At 43.9% G+C, this 25947-nt stretch overlaps 3 protein-coding genes across 7 annotated transcripts in view; 1 reads left to right on the forward strand and 2 right to left on the reverse strand.

Annotated features, from left to right (window-relative positions):
- The window catches only part of ankrd27 (ankyrin repeat domain 27 (VPS9 domain)), a 46307-nt gene extending 45933 nt beyond the window's left edge, over window positions 1-374 (reverse strand). For all 5 annotated transcript variants that reach the window (XR_015928623.1, XM_088613498.1, XM_088613497.1 and 2 more), the window contains exon 1: window positions 217-374. The gene's annotated coding sequence lies outside the window, so the exon portion shown is untranslated. The remainder of the gene's footprint in view (window positions 1-216) is intronic.
- A 123-nt stretch (window positions 375-497) lies between these two features.
- On the forward strand, window positions 498-2967 carry LOC148644238 (regulator of G protein signaling 9-binding protein). Its single transcript, XM_088613505.1, has one exon. It carries the CDS (start codon window positions 1226-1228, stop codon window positions 1940-1942), a length of 717 nt encoding a protein of 238 aa, XP_088469631.1. The 5' UTR covers window positions 498-1225; the 3' UTR covers window positions 1943-2967.
- A 6430-nt stretch (window positions 2968-9397) lies between these two features.
- Window positions 9398-25947, reverse strand: part of tdrd12 (tudor domain containing 12) — a 30205-nt gene continuing 13655 nt past the window's right edge. The window contains exons 19-37 of the mRNA XM_088613506.1: window positions 25442-25595; window positions 25042-25169; window positions 24294-24485; window positions 23748-23876; window positions 22422-22539; window positions 22032-22171; window positions 21582-21799; window positions 21339-21420; window positions 19481-19662; window positions 18782-18989; window positions 18545-18637; window positions 18088-18260; window positions 17774-17875; window positions 16758-16816; window positions 16361-16409; window positions 15844-15957; window positions 14783-14936; window positions 14268-14334; window positions 9398-12806 (exon numbers count right to left, since the gene is read on the reverse strand). Of these exons, the coding sequence (XP_088469632.1) occupies window positions 12724-12806; window positions 14268-14334; window positions 14783-14936; window positions 15844-15957; window positions 16361-16409; window positions 16758-16816; window positions 17774-17875; window positions 18088-18260; window positions 18545-18637; window positions 18782-18989; window positions 19481-19662; window positions 21339-21420; window positions 21582-21799; window positions 22032-22171; window positions 22422-22539; window positions 23748-23876; window positions 24294-24485; window positions 25042-25169; window positions 25442-25595 (2445 nt within the window). The 3' untranslated portion in view covers window positions 9398-12723. The remainder of the gene's footprint in view (window positions 12807-14267; window positions 14335-14782; window positions 14937-15843; window positions 15958-16360; window positions 16410-16757; window positions 16817-17773; window positions 17876-18087; window positions 18261-18544; window positions 18638-18781; window positions 18990-19480; window positions 19663-21338; window positions 21421-21581; window positions 21800-22031; window positions 22172-22421; window positions 22540-23747; window positions 23877-24293; window positions 24486-25041; window positions 25170-25441; window positions 25596-25947) is intronic.

Genomic DNA, 25947 nt, shown 5'->3' on the forward strand with positions numbered 1-25947 from the left:
GACCTGCAAATACGTGAACAATACAATAAATAAGAACAATGTTAACGATCCCCTTGCGTGTTATTTATTAAAGGATACTTGAAGCATACGGGAGTAGCTACCGCACAAATCCGTTTACTAACACCGGTCTATAGCAAAGTGACAGTCACCTTCCCCGAAAAAAAGACGGCGACCACCCCGGATTCCTCTGAATATTAAGAAATGGACGTGACTTACCAATTTACACACGCCAGGCTGACATTGCAAATCTCAACTTCTCAACGAAAACTCAGACAAGCACCATTCCGAGTCCACCGTCAGCACTACCGGTCCGTTTTTGCACAGGGAGTGGACTCCATCTTGAGTGAGGGCAGAATCCGGCCAATCGTATGCCGCTCTCCTGCCCGAAAGCTAGAAGCCAACCAATCAGCACGGAGCTGTGTCGGACTCGAGACTTGAACGCTGAAGCTACTGCCTGCCCCTGAGTGGTTACTTCCTGTTGTGTGCGCCATGTGACTGGACTGGGCGCTCAGCTGTATTTAAAGCTCGTCTGCTCTGCTGCTGTAGTGGACAGCTCCCAAGCTAGCAATGTGTTAACGACGGGCTGCTTGTAGGCAGCTTTCTATGGCATTACCTGACGATTTTCTTTCTTTAACCTAGTATTTGGTTTACACTGCGTTTATTTTTCCCACTTCTGTCTTGTATTAAACTGGATTTAACGCATCCTATTTTGTTACTTCATTTGGCAATTTTTTGTACCATTTTCTGCGTTTTGTCGTTAATATGAGCGCACTTCTCGCGTTTTAAAGGAGTTCGGATCTCGCTGGTGAAGCGCCTATAGCGGAACATGCTTCTTTGGTCATGTTGCATTGTTTTGCAAAGCTGCAACTACGACGGCAAACGACGTTTTCAGTAAATAACAGAGCGGCGGGGGTGCTTTTACTTCTCGCTTAATTCGTGTCCAGCAGGATTGGATTTAGGAGCGAGAGCGGGGTCATTTGTTGCCAAGCGTGTCATCCTGCAGAACACAGGACTCGCTGACATGGATGGAGAGGAATTTGCAGCGGAGAGATCGCTGTGTGAATGTGAAAGGCTGCGCATCTGCTCTGGAATCTGAAAGCACAGGGAATCGAGACTGCACACCAGCCCCTCCTCCCCGCAAATCATCTCCTTTTCGGCTTTTCCTTCCTTCGTAAATCTTCCATAACCCGGTGCGGCGAAGGAACGGTTCCTCGCACACACAAATATGGGAAAAGAGGAATGCAAAACACTATTGGATGCGCTGAACAAAGTGACCGCCTGTTACAGACACCTGGTGGTCGCTGTCGGGGGCACCTCGGACTCCCAGAACCTGCGGGAAGAGCTGAAGAGGACCCGGAAGAAAGCGCAGGACCTCGCCGTGGCCAACAGGAACAAACTGACCGCTTTGCTCAAGGATAAGACGATCAACAAGGAGGACCGCGCCGAGTACGAGCGCCTGTGGGTGATATTTTCGACAAGCATGGAACTGCTGGAGCTCGACATGAAGAAGGCGCTGGAAATCGGGCAGGAGTTTCCTCTCCACGTCCCCAAGAGACACCTCATCCAGACGGGGATGTGTGGTAGTACGTCCGGAGTCGCTGCCCGCGCCATGAGCACGCAGAACATGAAGTACGAAGCGGACAGCAATATCGACGTAGTGGACTTGAAAGAGCTGGAGCATGAGATCAGCCAGGTGGGCGAGATGATGGAGGAGATGGAGATGAAGGTAAACGTTGCCCACTGGATGGTGGAAGCGAAGCAGGACCCCGGGGCCGAGCTGAAGTCTACGATCAGCGTCGGGGCGTCGTCCATCGGGGTGATTTCGGTCAACGAGGAAAACAAGTCCCCGTGCGACCCCACCAAAATCCTGGCAGGGGTGGTATTCACCGCTGTCTTGTTCGTTGCAATTGTTTTGGCGCTTTGTGTCATTAAACTCTCATAAAAAAGGCTTTTCATTGTCCATCACGGGGGGCTTGAAAACCACACTGGTGTAGGTAAGGAGGGCGCACTTCGATGACAGTTGCTTTATGCGAGATCTGCATGTCGCCAGGCCAAGGAATGAGCTTCTGCGAACTTAAAGACGACTGGTTCTGAATGTAAAAACAAAACTTCAGAAGCTTTCCAAAGAACCAACGGATTTATCGCTAATAATAATTTGGAGATGTTCATACATTTCAAGGTCTCTCTGATTCTTTAATAGTCGTGGAATGTGAGTGATACTGAAATGAATGTTAAAATAGTGTTTTTTGATAATACCATGTTTCGAAGAAAGCAAGGTCTGGGGGCGAGTAAAGAATTGTAGCCTGTACTGTATACTGTATACGTGCAACTTACAAGCGAATGGACTCGCAGCTCCAAAAAATTAAATCGTTTCTGAGGGGAAAAAACAAACGCTGGTAGCAGCCGATCTTAACGTTTTATAACGTGGAAATTATCGGAGTATTAGCCGGTAGGATTAGCCTAAGCCGATCTATAAATAAATGTCTGTTTCTGCATAAAGCCTCTAACTTATATATAGGAATAATAGGTTTATTCCATGCTGAAAAAAGAAGAAAAACAACGTCTCGGGCGTGGAGTCTTCTTCAGGTGTGAGCAAACTTGTATATAGGCTGTGGAAACTGCTAGTTCACTTATTGCGACGGGTTGTGCACAGAATGGATAATTTGGCGTCTTTGTTGCATAACTAAATCCAACCATCTTAACTGCGCGAATTCCCATTTCTGTACTTCATTTCCATGCCGAGAATAAGATATTCGTTATTTTTTACTTTTCAGTATTCCCAAGTATAATTCACAGTGTGTTTTCAACACTGTATACCTTTTCATATCGTGAACGCACAGGTGTGATCACACTTAACTGCTCATAACTGCAAGACTTGTATACAGAATTTGTACATAATATATTCCTGTATTAAACACTGTACATACAACGAAGTATATTTATAATAAACAATATTGAATATCACAACCCGCTGATTATATGTCGTTCGTCTCCATTTAAACTCATCCTATAAGTGTAATGAAGTAGTTTGTGACGTTAAAATGACCTGGATATGAATCTTGTTTATAAACACTAATCAAACATACCCTTGCTAAAGCTATAGCGAGTGTTGACAATATTATTAAACTGTAGAATAAAGGAGACATTTGTACCATAGTTATTTTGTCATTTAAGCAGTTAAAAAGCTGGGGGTTTGCTGTAATACCCTGCTGCAGTAGGAATCCCAGTCCATTATAATTAAGGATTAAGTGGGGGTGATGAAAAAATACTCTTTTCATGCCCCCACAAGATTCAAGCTGTACTGATTGAAACCCCAGAACCAAATCTTGTACCTTAAAGCTATACTTTCCCTGTTTGCAATAACAGCAGCCAAGATATTTCAAAACAAAAGTTAACCCTAGCTTTCTCACAGCAGTCTTTTTGTTCTGAATTTAAGAGGGGTCACATAAGACTCAAGAAAGGCAGTTGTATGGTACACTAGAACAGGGGTTGGTACAGCAGCTGGCGGTAAGTTTCCTTCTGTCCCTCTCGGATTACTCGACTCGAAGACGGAGAGGTGTTTGGTCTTCAGAAGCCACTAAATGCAAATGGTTCTTGGGTCCTGAGAACTATGTTGACTTCAGCCGAGATGAAAACAAGTGAATTGGTTCTAGAACTCTACACCTGAATAGAACACTGCAGAAGTTACATAAAATATAGTTCGGGTCTATAATCCAGAGGCCTGTTTGAAGATGGGTGTCGAGAGCGTGAAAGGTAGATGAAGACGAAGCAAAAGATACAGCTTCCCTTGCTGCCGTTAGAGATGCGGAGCTTTCTTGCCGCGTCAGTAAAACGAACGCCAGGGGCGATGCCGGCAACGACAGCCAGGGGGTGCGGCGTCTGTTCCCCAGGGCTGAAGACATACTGTACTGCTTCCATTCCTCCACAGCAGCTGCCTTGCGCCGGTCCGCATTGATCCTGTGGCACCAGGCATGAGCCAGGGGGCAGGGGTCATGCTACTGCTGCATCACCCAGACCTGCCTGCATGGAGCTGCACAGGTCCCCGCCTGTCCCGTATTGTTTTTATATAAGGCAAAAAAGCACGTTAAGTCCTCCTAATCCCTCAAAGATACCCATTACATAAAAAGCATGATCAAAATTCATTTGGGATTTAGAAGCCTCTCCACGATTTGTCTCCTACCATGATTATGGGCTGGTCTAAAATGCTGCTGGGTTTTAAATGCTACAGCGTTTGGGATTTTTTTGCTGGGGGGGGGTTGAGCAGATGCAGAGAGCGATCGATAGTGTGAAAGTAATGACGAGCAGAAAGGAGTTCGGGGAATGATAAAGGCTCAGAGGTGGATTAACAGGTCACCACAAGAGCTGTGCTGGAGTAGATCACTGGGCAGACGGACTAGATGTCTTCCCATTACCTCACCCGCTCAAGCGGATCAATTCAGAAACGGTCAGCTCCGTAAAACACGTGAAAATGAAACTTGCCCCTAGTTGTCGTCTAAGTGCTGCTCGAGGTGAAAGGTAATGGACAAAGCAGGCTAACCCCGTTCAATGCAATGGCCTAGTTAAGGGGAAAGGCTCTAGATTCACGACTCCTGCTGGAGCTCAGGCTGTTTCTGCTGTTGCCACTTTTGTTTCTCAATTAAAACTTGAAAAGGTCCACAAGCAACCCAGGAGAGACTGTAGAGAACCACGACGCATCGAGGCGTATGTTTGGTTATACTGCTCGTTTGGAAGTAATTAAAACTTGTTAAAAAACAAACTGTTTTTAGACCACACAAGCATCATTGTTTTGCTTTTCTTGAGTGAATTACATTTATCTCAAAGAAACCTACCCTCTGATTGAGAATTGTACTGACTTCAGCGTGCCTGTTCTCAACGCACTGAAATACATTCTTTTGACCTAAAAATAGATGCAAGTGTAATTTATAAATAAGAACAAACTGAAAATTTACAGGAAAAGGCATTTGCCATTAACAGAAAATCTCTAACTCAGAAATTGGAAAGCAAGTTAAGATCAGACAAAATGTTTCTCCCTTTTAAAGATCTGCGTCCTTCAGCATTTCCAAACCTCCTCTTCCTGGCACCAGAGCTGGGAACCTTGATATAAAACTAATTCACAGCAACTGTGTGGAGAGGAAGCAAATTTAACTTCCTTAAGCCAGCAAATCCCAAATAAATGTTCACACCACCAAGAGGAACCTGGAAATGATTCCCCTGGAAAATCTTTGGAATGCTGTGGGTTCAATGGCCAGGTCGGACACTGATGTAGTTACATCCTTGAGCAAGCCACTTCACCCATATGCTCCCATAAATGGGTAAAACTGTGCTTTGCTCTGTGGGGTAAAAGTGTCAGCCAAATTAATAAGAAATGTTTCAACACCTGTGTACACTATGTGCCACTTACTGTGTCAAACACAGGTCAGCGTGATTAATGTTTTAGATCAACAAGATTTCTGTCCACTGCTCTACAGCCACATTGCCATTCTGTTTACAGGGTTTAAAAGTCAACGTAATGTTTATCGTCTGACCAATTTTTCCTAATTTGTGTTGTTCGAAAGCATTTGCTAAAACAAGCAGCAATCACTGCCTGTCAGAGAAGCTCAGACAGATCTTTACACCACCTACTGGGTTTCGTGACAATATTTTATAGTGCTGCGAAGAGATACAGGCATCCTCTCCATCACCACATAGCAAGAACACCCACACAGCGTCTGGATCTGCATGAACAGCCTCCCTTATGAGGACAGATATGAACTTCCAGTGGATACAAATGACTCATCCCAAAAGTAAATCAAGGACTAGAGAGCAGTGGCCCAAACCCAAAAAACAAGAAAAGTCACTTTCTAAAACAATTAGAAGCCCAGGATTCAGTTAAAGAAAAGGACTACTATGAACAGCGAGCACACATGAAAAAGGATTGTAGAATTTCCATGATAAAGAATACCACAATGAATTGTTTTTTTTAGTCATATATTACATCAACAAGACTAGGAAAGGGTGAAAAGTCTTAGAAATAACAACGGAAAGTTCTCCGACAATGAAAAGGTATACAACTATGAACTAAGTAGAAATTTAAGATCTCTACCATGGACAAAACTAAACAAAATAAATAAAATTCAGAAGGATATGAGACTATTGGAGAAGGGGCAAAAGTGTCACAGGCAACAGAAGCACTTACGATTATATTGAATATCCAGAGGCAGATAGGAGTTCTGTGATGAAGGAAATGAGAGATGCTATCTGCAGCCCATTAGCAAAGTCTTCCTTCAGTCACGCTACAGAGGTGATGCCTGCTGACATGCAACTGACCACTGCAGCTCCCATCCATAAAAAGATGGCCAAAATGAACCGGGTAATTACAGACCAACGAGTCTTGTGTTTGTCCCGTGTAAGACCTTAAAAACAAGTTGGAACTAAACAAAAGGATGGAGCTGTGGAAGTATTGCTGTTTTGACCTCTTGACCTCAGAGAGAGTGATACTGCAAAGAGCATTCTCAGGAATAAAGCTTATGTTACAAGGTGGCAAGTCTGGACTGTGCACAAAACCACACTGGCAGTGAAAGATGCGCGGTGCAATGCTGTGACTTCATGCATCAGGGTCACCGCTGGCTGCCTGTGGTGGATTCAAAACTCAGGATCACACATCAAAGCTGTAGACAGCTCTGACTCTGTAAACCACAGGCCTGGAAGCACTCTGTGGTCTGAGATTCTCATCCCACATAGTTCCTCTGTTGGTGGCTCGCTAGATTCTGTCGGCACGGCCGTTAATGATTAACGAAGATCCTACAAGATTTGCAGTTTCACAAAATGTTTGTCACCGGAGAAACTGAAACGGAGGATCTCTGTAATTGTAGTATCTTCTTCTCTAAAATACAGAAATACTAATACAAACACTAATCCATTCATATCTACATGTAAAAACATTTTCAAGGTTACATGACCACAACCTGTGTAAATGTGAAGACTCGTCCAGCTTTTTTAATCAGGAAATCAATCCATGGCATTCTTTTATCTTACAACTAGACACTATATCCTAGTAATTCCATCCTTGCTTTTTTCCCCAAAGTATTAAGGCTTGATCTCGCAATCTCTACACAAGTCTGGATAAATCACTCCCAAACAAACCACCACATTGCCTGTGCAAAGCCTTCACACATAATTTCCAAATGAGTTTTTGCTCTTCCTGGAACAATACTAACACTAATACTACTAGGGCAATAAAATGAGAGGTGAGATTGGATCAGAGCTTTAGTTTTTAAAACCAGTTCAGACAGAATGGACCTAAATAGAAAGACATCTTGCAAGTATTACTAAGTTCTCAGACAAACCGGGAGTAACACCAAATAAATATACTGTAAATGATGCTACGAGCATTAACAAGTCCCAGATAGTGCTTTCTACTATTACAGCATACTATGCACTTTGGTTTTCTTTTGGCCCAATCTAAACTGTACTTACAATCTTGTCCATTAGCATTCTTTAATTGACAGAGAAGAATCTTCAAATGCTAGATCACAACAGCCCAGAGAAAACGAATGTATATAGTTCTACATACAAGAGCAGTCAATATCAAGTGTTGTACTAGCTAACCCATCACATTCACCAGTAAAATCTAACTGACACATTGTCAGCTGTTCCTCATCATTATCATCACTTGTATCTCTGAATTTGCATTGAACAAAAAGGCTACCTCCTGTACTACAAAATCCATTAGGATTAAGGGTTATCTTAAAGCAAAATGGCTAATAGCAGTTAAGATAGAACCGTTTCTGCATAAAGAAGGAAAAACTGTGATGAGTCCACAAAATGTCCTAAGACTTTTGCACAGCAGTGTCTTGGTATTAGGTGATCATGAGCCTTTTATTGTCCTGCCCTGTTGCAGTGAATATAATGTATTGTTCAGACATCCCTTAAATCATCTTTTTAACAAACTGTGAAAGAGCCTGATTAATACCCACCATTAGAAGGAGGAAAACAGTTTCAAAAGAACTTTGTTTTTGAAAGCTGCTCTATTCAAGAAATTGCTTTTGCAAAAGCCCAAAATGCATTCACTACAAACTACTTCAGCATTTTAAAAGACCTTAAAAAGCTTGGCAGGACTGTAAATGTAAAAGACTTCAAAACCCAAAGTCCCCAGCATGAGCAAATTCAAAATCTTTCACACTTCAGCGTTTTCATATAGTATTACATCATTTCATTTCTGGGGTCAGACTTTTTTTTTTAACCAGTTGAAAGTGACACCTTCTCCACTTACAGTCCTACAAGATGTAAAGAATTTACTTGTACCCTCACTACGTAATCAGACGTTGCTGCTCATTTTCGCCTTCAAAACCTGGCACCCATCCACCTCATGCTTTTTGGGGACGGAGAGCTGTGTTTATCCCAAATCAATATATTCCATTAGAACCCTCTGCTCCCAGAAGCGAGGCCACGTCCCTATGTAATCCCACACAACGACACAGCCTTTAAACTCAGACTCATCCTGCTTCATGCTCCAAGGTCACCTCGTATTCGAGGGACCCATCCTCGAGTCTTTCGAGAGCCGCTGAACTCATCTGTGCCCACTTCATGACCGCCTGTAAGTGACTCAAAATCAAACAGCCCTAGAGAGGCTGGCGTTGCAAATTGGAAAGAAAAATCCTGTTATTCTTAAAAAAAATGGGGGCAACACTTTTGTAATACTATCAAACACTGTAAAAACAAGGAAAATTGAAACCGGTACAGAAAGAGGTTACTAATTAGGGAAGACGATGAAAAGTTTAAGTTCAAGCCTTTAAACACATGGCTCTACTGATGCAGCTGCTGCACTCTGCTTCATCAGGAAATGAAATAACGAAACAAAAAAAGAGCAGGTCTAATTTTTTGGCATCCAGTGGAGAAGGGCATCTTTAAAGTATGATGCAAAACACGTACAGCTTTGGCACACTCTTTACCAGAGAGGAGGACCGACAAAACTGGATAGGCTGCGCAGTGTGGCTTCAGCCTTGTTGCCACGGTTACACCCACTGGCCCTGACAGACTGTCTGTCCATGATGCCTCCTTGTGACAGAGGGTGACCCCTCCCAGCAGGCAGCTGAGCAGCCCAGCTGTGCCAAGAGTGGCGCAAGATGGGACAGATCACAGATCAGCAACAAAAAACCATCAGATTCTGCAAGTCCAGTATAATACCTTTTAAACCACTATATATATATATAACCTGCGTGGGTTGCAGGATTCATGTACAGCTGTAGACTTGCTGACTCCCCTTAAACTCACACTTCAGTCTTCATACGTCTGAAAGAAACCTTTGGCAAGAACTTTAAACACCATTAGCAGAAAAGCAGCAGTGAAGTGTCCATATTAAAAAAGTATAAACTTGACAAATGTCCAGAGGATAAAACAGTTCCAATTGATTCTAAAATCACATTCATGCAGCCGAGAGTTTATTAAAAACACTACACCGTATATATTGAAGCAAGATGTTTCTATTCTACTGTGCTTTCACACCCTCTACTGGTGAAGAAATATTTAATAACCCATTTAGTCTGGTGTAAAGTTAATTAAACAACGTACATGCAGTAACAGCTAGACATGTGAGAATGCTGGGTCAAATGTTGACAAAACTGAATGAAAACAAGTGACTACTGAGAAGATGCAGACAAGGAATGGCGCAATGTGGATGACCGAGTGAGATGAGCTCTTGAGCAAGTTCCAGACTGTGCACGCGAAGTTTTCTATTTGCACTCAACTGTCTTTCTGCAGCTAGAGCCTGTAATTTTTCACACCTGTGAAACTAGACATTGCAAGATGCCAAACAGGAATATTCCATCCCATTTTGTTTTTCAGACACTGTATTTGAAACACTTCTGCGAGTGTCCTGTCTTGTGTGATCCTTTGATATGTTAACGTCTCCCTACAGTTAATGTATAAAAGGGAAAGTAAGTTCAGCCAAACAAGCATGTGCCCTGATTGCTAGGGGAAACCCTTTCTCTGTGGTATGCTCCCCTTCAGCTGACTGAATAGAAGATCTGTTTGACCAGCTCCTACCCCAAGTAAAGACTGAGTTTTCTTCGGTACCATCTTGAATAAATCTGTTGGTGTCATCTTCTTAAGAAACAATGGAGTAAAGAAAACAACGACTCGTGTTTTTTCTCAGGTCCAACTTTAACTAACAGACCCTCTTTCAGTTATAGGAAATGGTTCAAGATCAAACACCGAACATTTCCAAAAGCATCAGTCAGTCATTTTTAGGAATATTTCCAGTAAACAATTTTCCATAACAAATCTTTTGAAATATGAAAACTGAAAAATGGTTGAAAAAAATGTACCATAAAAAAGGCAGAACAAAATCAAAACATTTAACCTCTAGAATGTTGCCAACAACTGCAACAGTGAACATCTGAATTTAATTCCAATATTACTTTTCACACTGCAGCACAGGCTGTATTTTATCTTCCAACTAATTCATTGCAAGAAATAAAATGTTTAATGTTCAAAAGAGTAATATAAACTGGATGGCCAAGAACTTCAAAACCCACTAATAGATAAGGACATAAGCTTTGGCTACTTCTTCCATATTCACATTATGTGTAGTCCAACACAAGCCCTAACTGATTTATGGTCATATCATTTTCATACTTGCAGCAGGAACACAGCAGCGTTAAACAAGCAAAAAGGTGATCACCGCACAGTGAAAGATCTATTACTCCAACCAGTGATGCAAAAGGCCGATTAATCACAGAAAATATGTGAATGGCAGAAGCACTGCATACCTTCCTCACGCTATATAATATGCAGGTCCACAATGCAGGTCAACAGCAGCCATCACCACTACACACACACAAAGGCAGATTCAGTCAGCAGGACCGGTTCTACCAGCACTGACTTCTCGGGTCTGCAGTAAGCCGCAGAAGCGAGACCTGCTCTTGTGTGGAGTCGGCAGCTGTACTGTACGGCACAGCTGGCGGCTGCCCCACGCAGAGCCGCGCAGAGCCGCGCAGGCCTCTCGTGGTGTGAAAGGCATCAGGCCATGTGGCCGAGAAAGAATGACCCGTCGTACGGCAGGAACTGCATGCTGGGGAAAAATGCGTATTAATGTTGAAAACGGTTTTGAAAAGGACAGACAACTGACTTGTGATGAATAATACTACAGATGAACAGTGACTGCAAGGACAGTGTGGCCAGGATTGACAGACCACCAAAAGCCCTTTTAACTTCCCCTGTGACATCTCTTACTGAGAAATTTTAATGCTGCCGGTATAGGGGCAAACACATCTGCAACACAAACTAGCTTCTTCATCATACACAGTAGTGAAAGTCACCCTTCAACACCACGTACTGTACACACATCTGCCAACTGCGGCTGGGCTGCAAGAAAGAAGCCTCTTCTTACAACAAGAGGCAACTGGTTCATCATACATGTTCCCAACGATCATTCAAATGGAGATTGCCAGTCAGCCCTCCCCTTCTGGACAAGCCCATCAGGTTCACCTTTATGCCAAACATAATGCTGAGGTCTGAATAATCACCCCTAATATGAAACATGCTCTTGAACTCCATTTCAAGGCAGCATGGTTCCACAGTGGTGAGCACTGCAGCCTTGACGTGCAGATGGCCCCTGGGTTCAGGGGTGTTATCTGTGTGGAGTTTATATGTTCTCCCCCCCACCTTCGTTCACATGGGTCTCCTCCAGGTGCTCCAGTTTCCTCCCACAGTCCAAAGACATGCTGGTGGGTTAAACTGGCCCTGATGTGAGTGATGTGCATGGTTTTGTCTGCGTCGGTCCTGTGATGAACTGGGGTCCCCTCCAGGATGCATCTTGCCTTGTGCAGAAGACTTCAAAAATCAGTGAAATCAATTCCTTCGAGCACCTCCTTGAGATTCGCCTGTGCAGACTGCAGCCATACTGTAGGTACTACCATCATTCTGCTTGCTTTCAAGCCTATCACCACCAGAACGTCACGCTCTGACGCCACCTATAGCACAGTATCACCAGCATCTCGTCTTTTTCCTGCACATTAAGTTCAATGGTCAAACAGTGAGCTTCAGCCCATCTCATTTCCTGAAGCTGCCACCATCAAATCTTGATTTCAGTCAACATGTTTGTACTAATAATTTAATATACGTGCTCCTGTTGGCCATCTGATCCGGCAGGAAAGCTAGCACTGATGTGTGGAGCAGCGTGACCGAGTGACATCACTGCACGAGTCGGCGGTGAGAGCCATGGCGGCATGGGCACGTTGGTCTACTACCCTTGGCCAAGAGCCTCCAGGATAGGGCTGGCCCACTGCGCCACTGCCACTTCAGGAATCCTTGAGCAGCGACACCACTTGTTCGAACCCAAGTCAAGTCTGGCCATAGGACCTCAGCCCGCAACCCCAGCCTGCTCTGAGCCACATGGTTACCCCAACCATACCCAACAGTTAGGACAGACTCAATTTAGTACTTTAACTTGGTGAGTGTGCATCCACCCCCAACACCCTGGCCAGTCTGGAAGCACACGACCGCGCTCCATCTGGACAAGACGTCAGCCCCTAGAAGACCAACCGAGAGGAACGATCCAGGACAGCCAGCGACTCCTTGGCCACCACGCCTGTGGGTGGGAGCGAGAAACCGGAGACCCTAAGGAAAACTGAGAACATGCAAACTCCCTCCAGGAAGTAGTCCAATAACGGGAAGAGGAGTGAAGAGTGGACTGGGGGAGCAGCTCGTCCTCAGACCCGAGACAGCACAGCAGCTCCCAGGCCCTCAGTCGCTCTCGCTGTCCGAGTACACATAGCTTCCTTCCTCCAGGGGCACCGCCGAAAAATATTTGGTCTCGGTACTGCAACCTAGAAACAGAACAAACGTGTGCTTGTGATATTTCCCGGGGTCCGCGGCCCCACACGACCTGCTGGTTTTTGTTCCAGCTGACCCAACACTCGACTCTAAAGAAATATATATTTGCAAGTTGGGAGATTGTAATTTAACAAAGAAACACACATGGGTCCTATGAATAGGTTAATTAAGGGTTCAGCTCTGTAACTGAGCAAACTATACAGTACATTAAATACCTTGAATGAGGTATCTCATTCCCCTACAGTTAAAGAAGCGTTTTAAACCCAGTCAATAGAAAATTGGACCATAAAACATAAAACAAAAATCAGATATAGCTGAAAGTATCCTCTCATGTAATAGTCACACACCTAAGCTGACCTTCAAGAAAAAGGGTTAGTGATAGCAATCTCCACTGGTGGCAATCTTTTTCCGATTTCAAGTCATAAACGCATTAGTGTACTAGCAACGGGTATAGAAATGTCAAATGAATATGATAATGTACACTTATTGAACAGACTCAGCAGACGGTTCTGCTGGTGCCAGACAGAGAGCCTAAGTACATGCCTTTATAACCATTCTGTGAAGTCCCAGACTTGATCAATGTTCTACAGGAATTGCAAACCATCACTATCACAGTAATTAATGCCCAGCAGACTTGCAGTCCCCTGGCTTACTGCCTGGAAATGTCACCAGACTGAGCTTTTTTCGCATTCCACATTCATTAATTGACAAGCTACTCTAGAAACAGGGAGGAGCAAAACCATAGACCAAGAGCTTGTTTAAACTGGAAAATCTCCACAACATTTAACACTGATAATAAATCACAACATACAGTACAACCTCCCCTGGTCAATCTTAGGTGGTCACTGCATAGGCAAGGAGATTATCAATTTAAACTATCTCAAAGGATCCCAAAAGGGTTTTACAAACAGGAGGGGACCCACTTCATCCCCCACTCAGGAGCCACCAGTGAGAGCCACCTTAAACCGCCACCAGCCCCACTACTCAGATCAGATTGAGAAGTGAGGCTCCGCCTCAAAACCCATATTAGGAGGGGGCCCACAGGCAGGCCCAACTGTACAAGCTCACAGTGGAACTCGGCCAGGACACTGGGGTTAACACCCCTCCTCTTTCAAACAGCACCATGGGATGTTTAACGCCTAAGAAAATCAGAACCCAGGTTTGAAACCTCATCCAAAGCCAGCAGTGTCACCTGGAAACTTAGGTTCTGAAGACAATAGTCTACGGAGATTCATTCCGCTCCTGAACCAGTAAGAGCTCTTTAAGATTTGACTTCTATGATTAAGTGGAGTGCAGGAAAATTAGGCGTATAATCTTGTTCCTCTGTAAAACAGGCCCAATGTAGTGCATTCATGTCTGCGGTTTCCTTGCACCGAGAGACATCAGTGCACACATGTGTAGTGATGATACACAGCTGTTCAATAATGAAATAAAGATACTCTAAAAAACCTCACCACTGACAAGATTATCTTCATCTTCAGAGTCAACGAAGTGTTCGAAGTCCAAGCTAACGAAAGCATTCTGTTGGAGGAATTACAATTATGATTCCCAGGAAATATGCATTGGAATAGATACATCACTATAAAGAGAAGATATAAAATACGTAGGGCACTCAGACCAGCACCAATTTCCCCAGAAGCCAATTAACCTACCAGTGTGACTTTGGAGAACATACAAAATCCACACAGACAGCACCTCAGGTCTGGAACTGAACCCAGGACACAGTGCTACGACCCACCAATGCTGACCACAGTGCCGTGGCGCTGCCCGGAGATTTAAAGCATACACAGTACTTTTATAATTGATCATTTTGTTCTTTGGTTTCAGAATTTGAGTATTTCATTAGCAGTAGGGCTACATGTTCTAATGGCTTGCAGACTGCTACTGTAAAAGATCTGTGGGGAAAAAAAAAAGATAATAAAAATAATTAAAAGACTGGTTTTATAACAAGATCCTGCAAAAAACTTACTTTGTGTTTCAGAAGCTTTGGCCATTCTCCTTTGCTTTCCTTGAGGAGTGTCATCACTGGCTCGTTGCACTTGATATCTACAGAGCACTTGTCTTCAACAACATTGCCATAAAGTTCCAAGTCTGCATAATAGTATTTGTCATCAACACAGGCGCTGGAAAGGATTTTTAAAAATTACTAGACCCTTCATAAGAAATGCAAGATTAAATAACATTAAGTCTTTGTGTGACAATTCATTGAAAAAAAACTTCCATATAAAATTTATTAAACGCAATGCATCATTTACAGGCCTATGATTCTAAGGCAAAAAAACTGCTAAAACCTCAGTAATGCTGGATTCTCATGCATAAAGGCAACAATTGTGGCCTTTGATATTTTAAAGGGCAGGAAGGAAAGTGAATTTAAAAAATGTAATCAAGAAATAATTTAATTTGACCACAAAGCGCACTAGTCGCACTAAGCAAGCTGAAGGCCAGATGCCAGCAGTGGCCTCCCGATTTTACAAAGGGCAGCAAATTTTGTACAGTGCCGACACTCCAATTACAAAGAACGATCTTACAAATATGACTCACTGAAATTGTTTTGCCTTTTGACATTTTTTCCTTAAATTAAACCCAACCTTGAGTTTTAAAAAGACGAAGCTTTGAGATTTAAAAACTTAGAGATCTACTCAATACCCAAATTTGTCCCACATACTAGAAACAATTCGCAATATTGCCAGTACATGTGAGCTCCTGTCTAGTTACAGCATGTTCTTCGTGCTCTTGGATATGCTGGAAGTGAGCTCTATAGGAAACCAACCCTTTCGAAAACTGTATGACAAATTTTATCTCCATTAAAAGATCTTAACAGACATTAATCTCCCCCCAAAATTAGATTTCATGTTAAAACCTGCTTAATTAATAACAGCCCTCCATGACTTATCACAATCAACATGTAATTGGGTAAAAAAAGCATCTCTAACCTAACATATGAAAACCAAACTCTTAAATTCCATTTCATAGTTTTTCATAGCAGGATGGGCAAAAACACAAGACCACAACAAGCAATTGTAAATGTACCTGTATGTCACTTTGTCATGATGAAATGTATACTGCTGTGCTCTTGGATTTAGGAGCTTAAACTTTAATGTAACAGAGTTTTCTCTCTGAAACCATTTAATTTCTGGATGAAGTCTAGAAAAAAATGAAAAGTTAAACAATTGGCAACAGTTAAAAAACTGAATCTAAGGTTACCGATGTATACAGTTTTTTTCATTTGCATGCAGCTTTTGGAAAAAAACAAGCTTTTTCATTTTAGACAGAAATGTGGTGTGTATCCACAGATTCATTTAGTTATACCACTTGTTTCAATTGATTTGTCATGGTAAAGTTTTGACTAGAATCTTGCATGGACATCGGTTGAGTTGCATTAATAAAACAAAGGCATGAGATCTTCAATGATCAAGCTAAAAACATTTAGTAAGAGGGATAGGATGCTCACACTGTAACTAAAAATCACACCTACAAAACAACATACCCAAAATAAGCACATTGTTTTTTAAAGCAAATCAAGACACCAAAAAAAAGTTTGCAATACCGTTTGTTAGCTGCAACATCTTGGAGAACATGGCCTGTTTGCTGCAGACCTATATTTTTAGAAATTTGGGGGGAAAAGGTTGATTTGTAAAACTTTAAGAGGTAAAAAAAAGACTGCAAAGATAATAGGAGGAAATTGCACAATAATATAAGCTTAATCAATGGAGCAATATTTGGACAGATTTCAAACCAACTTCTATTGATTACACTTAACACTGGCCAATAACCGATTTGCTTTTAACATGACAGCACAACTGGCAGGACTGTCATGTTATTTATTCTGGGAGTGATTTATAAACAAAGTAAAAAAAAAAACAGTGAGTTTTAACATGACAATATTAGATTGCGTCATTTCTGTTCCCAGGTTAACCCCTGGGTCCAAGTCCAAACTGCCTTACCATTCTCCACACGGAGATCCTGGAGAGCCCGGACAGAGTTGCCTCTTTGTAGATGCACACTGCCGAGAGATCCACAGCAAGGTTAGAAGATCGCACTCGCCTTATCGTTCCTTTCTGCTATTTACTGTGAACTATCCAGTCAGGTTTCCAAGACAACGGTCAGGATGAAACCACAACTGGCAGCAAACCCACCACCCACCCCTGCGAGCACCCGCGCTGCGCAGTGGAACTGAATGTGGAGAAGCTCTTATTCTTTCAGCTACAACCTAGAGATTTCAAATCACATTTTAGAATCGGAATCTGCAATGTTTATCATAAAGAACGATCAACAAGCATTAAACAAATTACTCAGTTCAACTGAGGGTTTAATTGAGGAGCAGAGGACTCAGCTGGAGTGAATTCAGACATTGGGATGGCAAAAAAAAAAAAACACTTCATAAACCGAGGAAAAGAGGGCAATACAGAATCTGTGTTATCAATACAAATATTTCAGCTCAGCAGCTGTTTTGCGGCGGCCCAATTCAGTCAGTGACAAGCATCTGATTAAAGAAGCTCTGTCTTTAAAACACAGTTTCATATGTCGCTGATAAAAGAAGAGAGGCTGTTCATCAGCAATCAGACGTGAAGCGTGTACAAAACGTCTGTTAGGAACTGTTCAAGACATTTCACAGTAATTGTAAACTGTTCTTGCACGAGCTGTTTTAGAAACAATGGGGAATTCTGCCTGACAGTTTTGCGTGGTGCTGATAAGCTTAGTGGGGGGGGGGGAATCTGCATCACTTCCATTGTGAGTGATGTATCCACATTATTTCTGCACTGGCACCTTTCCGCAGGCTTCCTCAGGAACCCACGGCCACCCCCTGAAGTTTGCGGGTCCCTTTTACACAACAAACATCTACACCCAATAGAGAACTGTGGGAAAGCCATTTTAGACACACACAGCAGAAGAAACATGAGCTGGACTGCCCAGTCCGTGCTCTTGGAAGATGAGCGTTTCGGGAGGAAGTAACACGTACCCCTCCCCTGGGCCTTCCAGCCCCTCCTGAGAGCAGGGCTCAGGGATGTCGGGTGACCCCTCGGCGACCCCTTCCTCCAGGACCCGCGGAGCAGACTGCGGCCTGACCAACACAAAGCAGACAAGGGGTGCAGCCTCCCGTTAGGATTCCGCCGGCTAAGCAGCCCTCATTTGTCAGACTTGGTAAAACTCAAGGCTGGACTGGCTGCCCACTGCACGCTTCACCAGCAGCTGACCAATGAGGAAGCTCGAGGGGGGGGCGTGGCAAGACTGGCTCAGGAAGTTCGGAAAAGCAGACCCTCCCCCGTCACTCACTGCATGGGCTGACCCGGCTGCTCCCGGCCGGACAAGCCTCGGTCTTGGCACATCCGTTTCAACCTCTCCAGGTGCTCTGGGTTGTCCACCCCCATTCCAGTAACTAGAATTTCTGAGCGAAGGCTGTAGTCATTTACATGCATCTTCAATGCAGGAAGCCAAGTAACATGGACCTTTGAAAGAGCAGGGGAGAAACATGACTAATTCTGCAACTGTTCACCCGCAAAAGAATCAGTCATTGTCATGAAGATTTACAACAGCCTTGATACTTCCAACCAAATGAAAGCCAAGAAAGCTGTTGCCACCTAATCCTTTGTACTTGCCTGCCCATCACAGGCAGAAGGGTTTTACTGTCAACTGTGGAGGTAGACATGAACCAAGCTCAACCTTGCAGCTGCAAGAATACAAGACTTCAGACTGCTTTCGACATAAGAATGCAAATAAAATTAATACTTACCACCGGATCAACCCATACTGTTTTTTCCAGACACAGAGCAACTTTAGCTTCATGTTGAACACGTTTAATCTTCTGACTGATGCGTCTCGTCACCTAGACGCAAAGGCACATTCAATAAGGTTCTGCACAAGAATGTCTTTTCTGTACAAATTAAAAGGCCAACTAGTCTGACTAGCAAAGAATATGAACTACCCGAGAACAGGCTTCTCATGAAAACCTGCTTTCAGAAGGTCTTACCTTTGGGTGCCACTCCGTTTCACTGTCTATGGGCTTCACACGGCACAAGATGAACTCCACTGCCTGGGGGGGCAGACTGTGAAACTGGCTGGGCAGCACCAGCAGCTGATGGGCTTTCACCTCCTCCGTCCTGCCCTCGTCTATGAACCTCACACAAACCCTGTAGAAGAGGCAGCCCACCTTCTCGGGCAAGGACAGCACCTGTACCCTTTAAAACGGACCAGAAGCGCAAAAGAGGGTTAAGCTTAGAGGCTCAGAGGGCTAGAGACATCACAGCTTCTACAGCATGCATCTGCTCCATTGCAAAATAACCCTTAGTGAGAGGCACATGGGCAGCTGAGTGACCAATCAGGAAGAGCCATCTCACTCAAGGTCACTAAAACTGTTGCACTGTAGACTCGAACCCCTGCCCGACTGATACCGGACCCACAGTCCTCTTCTTAACTCCTGCCACTTACAAAAACCCAGAACACATTAACTGAGGGCTTCCAAAACTGAACGGGTTAAGGTTCATTCCAGGCCAAAACCAACATGTCACTTTTTTTTTTAACCTTCCAACACAGAATAAACCTTTACCTGTTCCTTTGTGGCCTACGCATGCCGACGCAGCTCCCTACTCAAGCAGCTGAAACTGAAGATTTGGGGCAAATTCAGATATCGAACCCACATAACACTTCAACTGCATGAGGCGTTTGTTACCTGTGTAAGACAGTCTCCTCTTGCACTCCATAGAGCCCACCCTTTTCCACATTCACTGCACTGCGCTTATGGTTCACATAGTACTCTGCCATCTCTGCTGCCAGTCTCTCGTAGCAATCGTCCTTCTTGCGCACTATCCGACCAAAGAAGCAGGAAGCACTCTCTACATGCAAGGGCAGAATCTGAAAGATATGAAGAACACACCTGAAGTATTTAACACTGACATTCGCAGAGTCATCTCTTACTGACTGGTGCTGCAATTATAACCGGCAACCCTAAAAAACAAGTACAAGACTCGTCTTTATCAGGGTGTAATGAAATGAGTGCTTCAACACTGCAGCAGTAGCAACAGATTCTCTGAGTGAAATAAACTCTTCTTTACAATTTATATTAGAAGGCCATGACTCCTATGAAAACTCATGTCACACTCACAAATGTATCTAAAATTAACCTTCCCCCCCCCCCCCCGACATCTCCTTCCAAATTTCCTTCTTGTACTGGAGTGACTGACGTTGTGTGCACATCCAAGTCTAACCCTCTTTTTCCCTTCCTTGTCCTCACCCTCTCAAAACCACCACCCTCATCCTCCCATTCCGTCAAGAACCTTGGAATTATCCTCTAGTCCTCCCTCTTCCGCCAGCATTTCTAGGTCACTTCCCTGGCTGCTGTCCTCCTCTTCCGAGCCCCTCTACTCTAAGATCTGGGACTACTCCGATGCCCCTTCACTCTCGTCACAGATTGTCTTGCACCTGCTAACCATCCTGTCCACATCATCCAAGATTCTGCTGCTCCGGTGGGCTTTCCCTCCCCGGTCTCCCACGACTACTCAACCTCAACTGGTTTAACCAAAAAAATATAAAACCGATTCTCACTTACTGCTTTCTCAATTCTCCCGAATGTCCAGATTATTGATCCCTATACACATGCCGACAAGCCTCGTCTGGAGGTACTTATCACCTTTCCAGCTGGTCCCGCCATCTTCCTCCACTGTACAAAACTCATGCCTTAAGTTGAGTTTGGGACAGTATGGGCACTTTTGGTTCAATCAAACTATTATTGCTCATACCACTATTATACTGCTAATGTATGTGTACCATCCTAATTTTGTACTATTGAAAATACTGTACTTGTGCACTATACAGTATACAAAATATAGATGAGCTGCCCTGGTAACAGCATTTGCTCGTGTCCATGCGTTGTGTTATATAATCATGTTGGCACATTTCAGATTGTTGGTTATTAAACTGATGCAATCTAAATGCCTTCTCAAAACACTTCGAAGACAAATGCATGAACTGCTGCAGCAGACTTTATGCAGTATTAACAGTTTTAATGTGTCACCAGTGACAGTTTCAGCAGCAGAGTTTAACTCCCTTTTACACACTGAACTGTGCTTTTCGGTTTATTAGCAGAACGAACAAAGCATGATGCTTAATGGTAATACAGATCAGTTAATCAAAAATAGAGAAAGTATTCTTTTGTATTGCAATTTCTGCAAGATAAAGGCAATATGTGAGTGTCTTCACCTGAGCACAAAGACTAGAAGTAATTTATCAAAGTTTTCATTAATACATGTATTGCATTATTATTTCTTAAGTCTCCTAATAGCAAGAAACCTAACAGTGTGTGTAGAGCAGCCAGTTTTTGTCTTGGTTTACAGTGCGTGGGTCCTTGAGTACTTGCACAGACTTGTTCATTTTGCCACTTCCTCCAAGATTCTGCTGTTACACTTCTCCATGTGTGGCCAATTGAATGACACTTGCCAGTCTCTGTAAGTTTAACTGGTTAACATGACATCCAGAAAAGGGCATCTTGGAATAACTCTTGTACAAGTCTACCAATCCTAAAAAAAGCTCACCGTTATACATCCGGAGTCTGGGATCTGCAGGGCATCCAAGTCCGGGTTAAAGGTGTGACGGTCTGGACAAGTCCTTTCATTTCTTGAATGAAACGCATGCAGTTAAGTTTTGCTTTTTATAAAAAAAGGGGAAAAAATAAACATTTCAGTGCTCTATCCTGTCTATCCTCTTAAATTGAGAAATGGACAGAAGTAAAAAAAAAAGCGTGAACACGAACAAGATGAAAACAATAAGGTTCCAACCTGCAAAAACCAAAGCATTTCAAAGAGCTGCAGAGTGGTCTTCTAGATTTCTGGTCCTCTCTTGCCTTCAACACCCCCTCGGCAAAGTGGATGAGCTCCGGTGGCACTACTGCCCCAGCACGCTCAAAATACCGCAGGACTCCCACCACATGCCCGGTGTTCCTTTCCGAGAGCAGCAGGACAGACTTGGTCTTCTGGGCCTGCTGCTCCACCGCGTCCTTTCAAACAGATAGAAAACCCATCAAACACAGCAGCACAGAGCCTTTCAGTCAACAACCTTGATCCCGACACGGGCAACACTGGGAAAGGGTCAGAGACCTAGGAGCTGGCTTTGAACTGGTTCTGCGGGGCAGAAGGAAAAAAACAAAAAACGATACTAAGAAACAATGAAAAAAATGCCCCTAGCTAAAAATAATCGCGCTGAAAAGGTAACAAAAAAACCACTCATACCATTTCAGCTAGGTTCTGAAAGTGATCTGACATACAATGCAGCCGACTTCCAAACAGCTTTGAACACCTGGGAAACCCATAGTGCACCACACAGGTGGCATCTGTAATCCCCAGGGCGTTTATGCACTCATTGGTCAAAACTAAAAGACAAAAATCAGAAAGCACACAGCCATTAAACACAACAATAATTAAGGTACGATACAAACTAAGTTCCTCTACAGCAAGCGTATGAAAAATAGTTCAAGATAAGCGGGTCTAAACAAGCTATATATAAAGGTCCTAGAGAAGAATGCATGCAGAATTTTGCAGCTACTTTAGGAGTATAAAATAAACGAGATGCTTTAATTTTTAGAACATTTATATTAGAACTGCAGAGAAGCCTATATTCACCCAGAGCAACACTTGTCCCTGGAGAGATGTCCTTCCTCCACTGCTCAATGACAAAGTTAAACTCGTACGTCAGGCCCTGGTGAGCTTTCATGCAGAATGCAGACGTTCTACACACGGCCTGAGAATAAAAGCAAAATGCCCAGGGTAACTGGCAAATTCTGTTTATCATTCCAGAAAAAAAAGGTTCTCGATTTGCAGTCAAATCAAATCTTGAAGAAATTCAGGTCTTTAGGCCGACAGCTTGGATCCCCCACCCTGGAGTGCTGGTGTAGCCACAGGTTTTCAGTCCAGCTGAGCTCATGACTCGAGTCAGCTCTTTGGAATAACTGGACCTGTGAAAACAGTTGCCCCCAGCTTGTCAGGCACTGCTGCTTTAAAGTAACCTTGAAAACCCACAGAAGCACCAGCTCTCCAGGAGCAGAACTGGGGATTCCTGACCCGCAGTGGGACAGGAAAAAGAATCCTTATTTTTGAGGGGATATCCACAAAAATATCCATGTACACATGACTTCGTTTATTAATGTAAAACCTTGGCCAGGGTTTCATTACTCCTTTAGGAGCCTGCCAAGTAGGCAAATCCTACATCCCCTTTCATGGTCAAGATCTCTGACAAGGTTTTTAAGACATCAATGTTTCTTCCCAAACATTTCTTCTGTATCTGCGTAAACATCATGGGAAGATGGAACGTTCCCATGAATGCTGGATTGCCTGCCTGCCAAAAGAAGACGGGAATGCTGAAATGGCAAACACACAGGGATTTATGTTTTAAAAAAGGCATCACACACAAGGTTATGATTGGATTCCTTGTAGTGCAATGGAGGAATCTCCTAATGAAGGCCAAACGGCACAAAAGAAATTGGAAGGGCCCCAGTTTTGAAGTCACACAAACACTATGCTCCAGCACACAGCCTGGACAGATCATCCAGTGCCCATGACTGATGGGACACTTGCTGCAGGACACCGTCTAGCTCATTTCAAACACAGAGGCAGGAACAGGCAGCTTGCAAACCAACACATCTGACACTTTTGTCACATCAGGATCTTCTAACCTGAGAAATGCATCCATCGAGATCATGATGTCAACACCGCGGGTGTAGTGGCAGCAGCGAACCCAAGCAACAAAGTGGCACATGACAGTAGATCGAGAGAGGAAATGAAATGCTGATCATTTTAATACCCACTGTCAAAATCAGGACTATAAACTTTCATTTTAAGCCACAAGTCCTTGACATTCTCTGAGTAACTGAGCCAAAATATTAAGAACTCTGTAGAATAAACTGCGTTACTTCCTAAACGCATTCTTTTTAATAACCTCAGGCATTTTACCTTATACACATGTTCCACATCTTCAACGGAGTCAGCAAAGATTAAGATCTTTTGAGGAACATCAGGAACAAAGTCCAAGGTGCTGAGCATCACACTGAGCTTATAACAGTCCAGACAGAGCAGGATCACCTGTTTCAGACAACATCACTTTCCATAAGCATGAGAGAAATTCTGCTGCATCACAATGACAATTTGTCAGTGCATCGAAACGTACTGTATAAAGTCCAACAGAAAGCTGGCCTTCAAGTCTAGGTTGAAAAGCGAGAGAAAAATAAAGCAACCTTAAATGAACCATTCTGTACACAAAAAAAAAAAGATTCAACTGCACCTCTGCCAGATATTGGACATTTTAATCCATTCCACACATGATACAGGTTGAAAACAACTTTCTCTAAAGCTCCACGAATCTGTGCCAAGTGCTTGTTTTCAACACTATGGGACAGTGAAGGAAAGTGGCTTGTCAACCAGCAGCGACGACACAAACAACTGGCTTGCCAGCCCTGTTTAACTGCAAAGGCACTGCAATCCCATTCCTACAGCACTCACCTGCTGCACATTCCCATACAGGGCAGCCTCCTCCCTTGCTGTAAGGATAATGGAGGGGTTGCTCATGTGCTCTCTCACCAGGCTCTCCATCTGCCTGCTCCACTGGCCTCCAACAGCGATGAGCTGGTGGGGAACCACGCCCCACTCTTTGTATGCCAAGATCTTTTTGAAATGCTGCAGGACTGCGGACATCTGCAAAACGAAAAACATGCCCACCACTTTAGTTATGCTTATAGGAGAGGGGCTGAAATGAGGAAATGCACCTGTTTTCTAACCGCTTCTTCCAATTCGGAGTCATGGGGGAGGCCGGAGCCCATCCCGCCAAGCAACAGGCGCAAAGCAGGATACTCCCTGGACGGGACACCAGGCCATGGCAGGAAACGAAGAAATATGCTCTGTAAGCCTGAGTTTGTTCGCTGCAGAGGTTGTTAACTTCTTTTCACTTAGAAAATCAACAAAACGTAATTTGGCCAGGGTTGCCCAAACTTTTGCATAAAAACTAAGTAACCATTTTTTTTGGAAAGCTCTCCGTGAGCCGACACGTTTTTGGCAACTCACAGAAGTTCAGAGTAGGTGCAGTAGGTGAACATAATTCAAGCACATGGCTTGCGTGGACATGAGAGCACCCTCCCTGCAAACACTGCAGCTCTGCTTTCGCTCACAAAAACGCTCAAGAGTGAACTGGGAGTGAAAAGTCCCAGTAAGGGACGTGGCTCAATTCAGAGCAGGGGGCACAGGGGGCACTCGCCTCTTCTGGGGCTCGAGAGAAGAGCACGTCAACCTCATCCAGGACGAGGTGGCACAGCCGGAGGAACTTGAAGCAGTGGAACTCCATCAGTCTGAGGAGGCCGAAGGGCGTGGTGACCACGATCAGGCCTGCACCGAGGAATTAACAGCATCATGAGAAGCAGAAAGGAGCACGCTTCAAGAGGAGGAGAACCTCTTTGAACAAACCCAAAAGGGTGCAAGGTCATTCCACTCTTAATTCAACTGAAAGGGCAAAGCTGGAGAGGTCTGACAATATAATGAAGAACCCAGCACAACAGAGACGATGGCTAGTCACATCCAATTTGTCGCAATGACACCTAAGCAAGGTAAACATTTACAGGCTAAAATGCCCAAAAAGGCAACAATCAAGGAAGTCTTACATGCTTTTTTAATCCTGACAGCTTTTGCCTCTTCTTTCTGAAGTCCCACAAGGATCAGCATGGGATTCCAGGGCTGGCGCACACTGCACTCCTCCAGCGTGTCAAACACAAGTTGTGCCCTTTCCCATCCCGGGCACAGAACCACCGCTATGGGCTGCAACATAAGGAACACAGTCTGTTGAGCGTGAAGGATTAAACACTGACAGAACCACTGCACGTGTTCCAGCAGCTATCTCACCCTGCAGCTCACCACTGGCAGCCCACCGAAGCTCTGCAGGGGTGAGCCTGGCCAGTACCTGGATGGGAGACTCCTGGGAAAGCCAAGGTTGCTGCTGGAAAAGGTGTTAATGTGGCCAGTAGGGGGCGCTCACTCTGCAGTCTGTGTGGGTCCTAATGCCACAGTATGGTGACTGGGACACTAGACTATAAAAAAAAAAGGTGCCGTCCTTCGGGTGAGATGTAAAACCGATTAAAAATCCCAGGGCGTTTCTTGAAAAGAGTAGGGG

The sequence above is a fragment of the Lepisosteus platostomus genome, chromosome 20 (genome assembly GCF_059453375.1).
Source record: "Lepisosteus platostomus isolate fLepPlt1 chromosome 20, fLepPlt1.hap1, whole genome shotgun sequence".
In the NCBI taxonomy this organism is placed as follows: domain Eukaryota; kingdom Metazoa; phylum Chordata; class Actinopteri; order Semionotiformes; family Lepisosteidae; genus Lepisosteus; species Lepisosteus platostomus.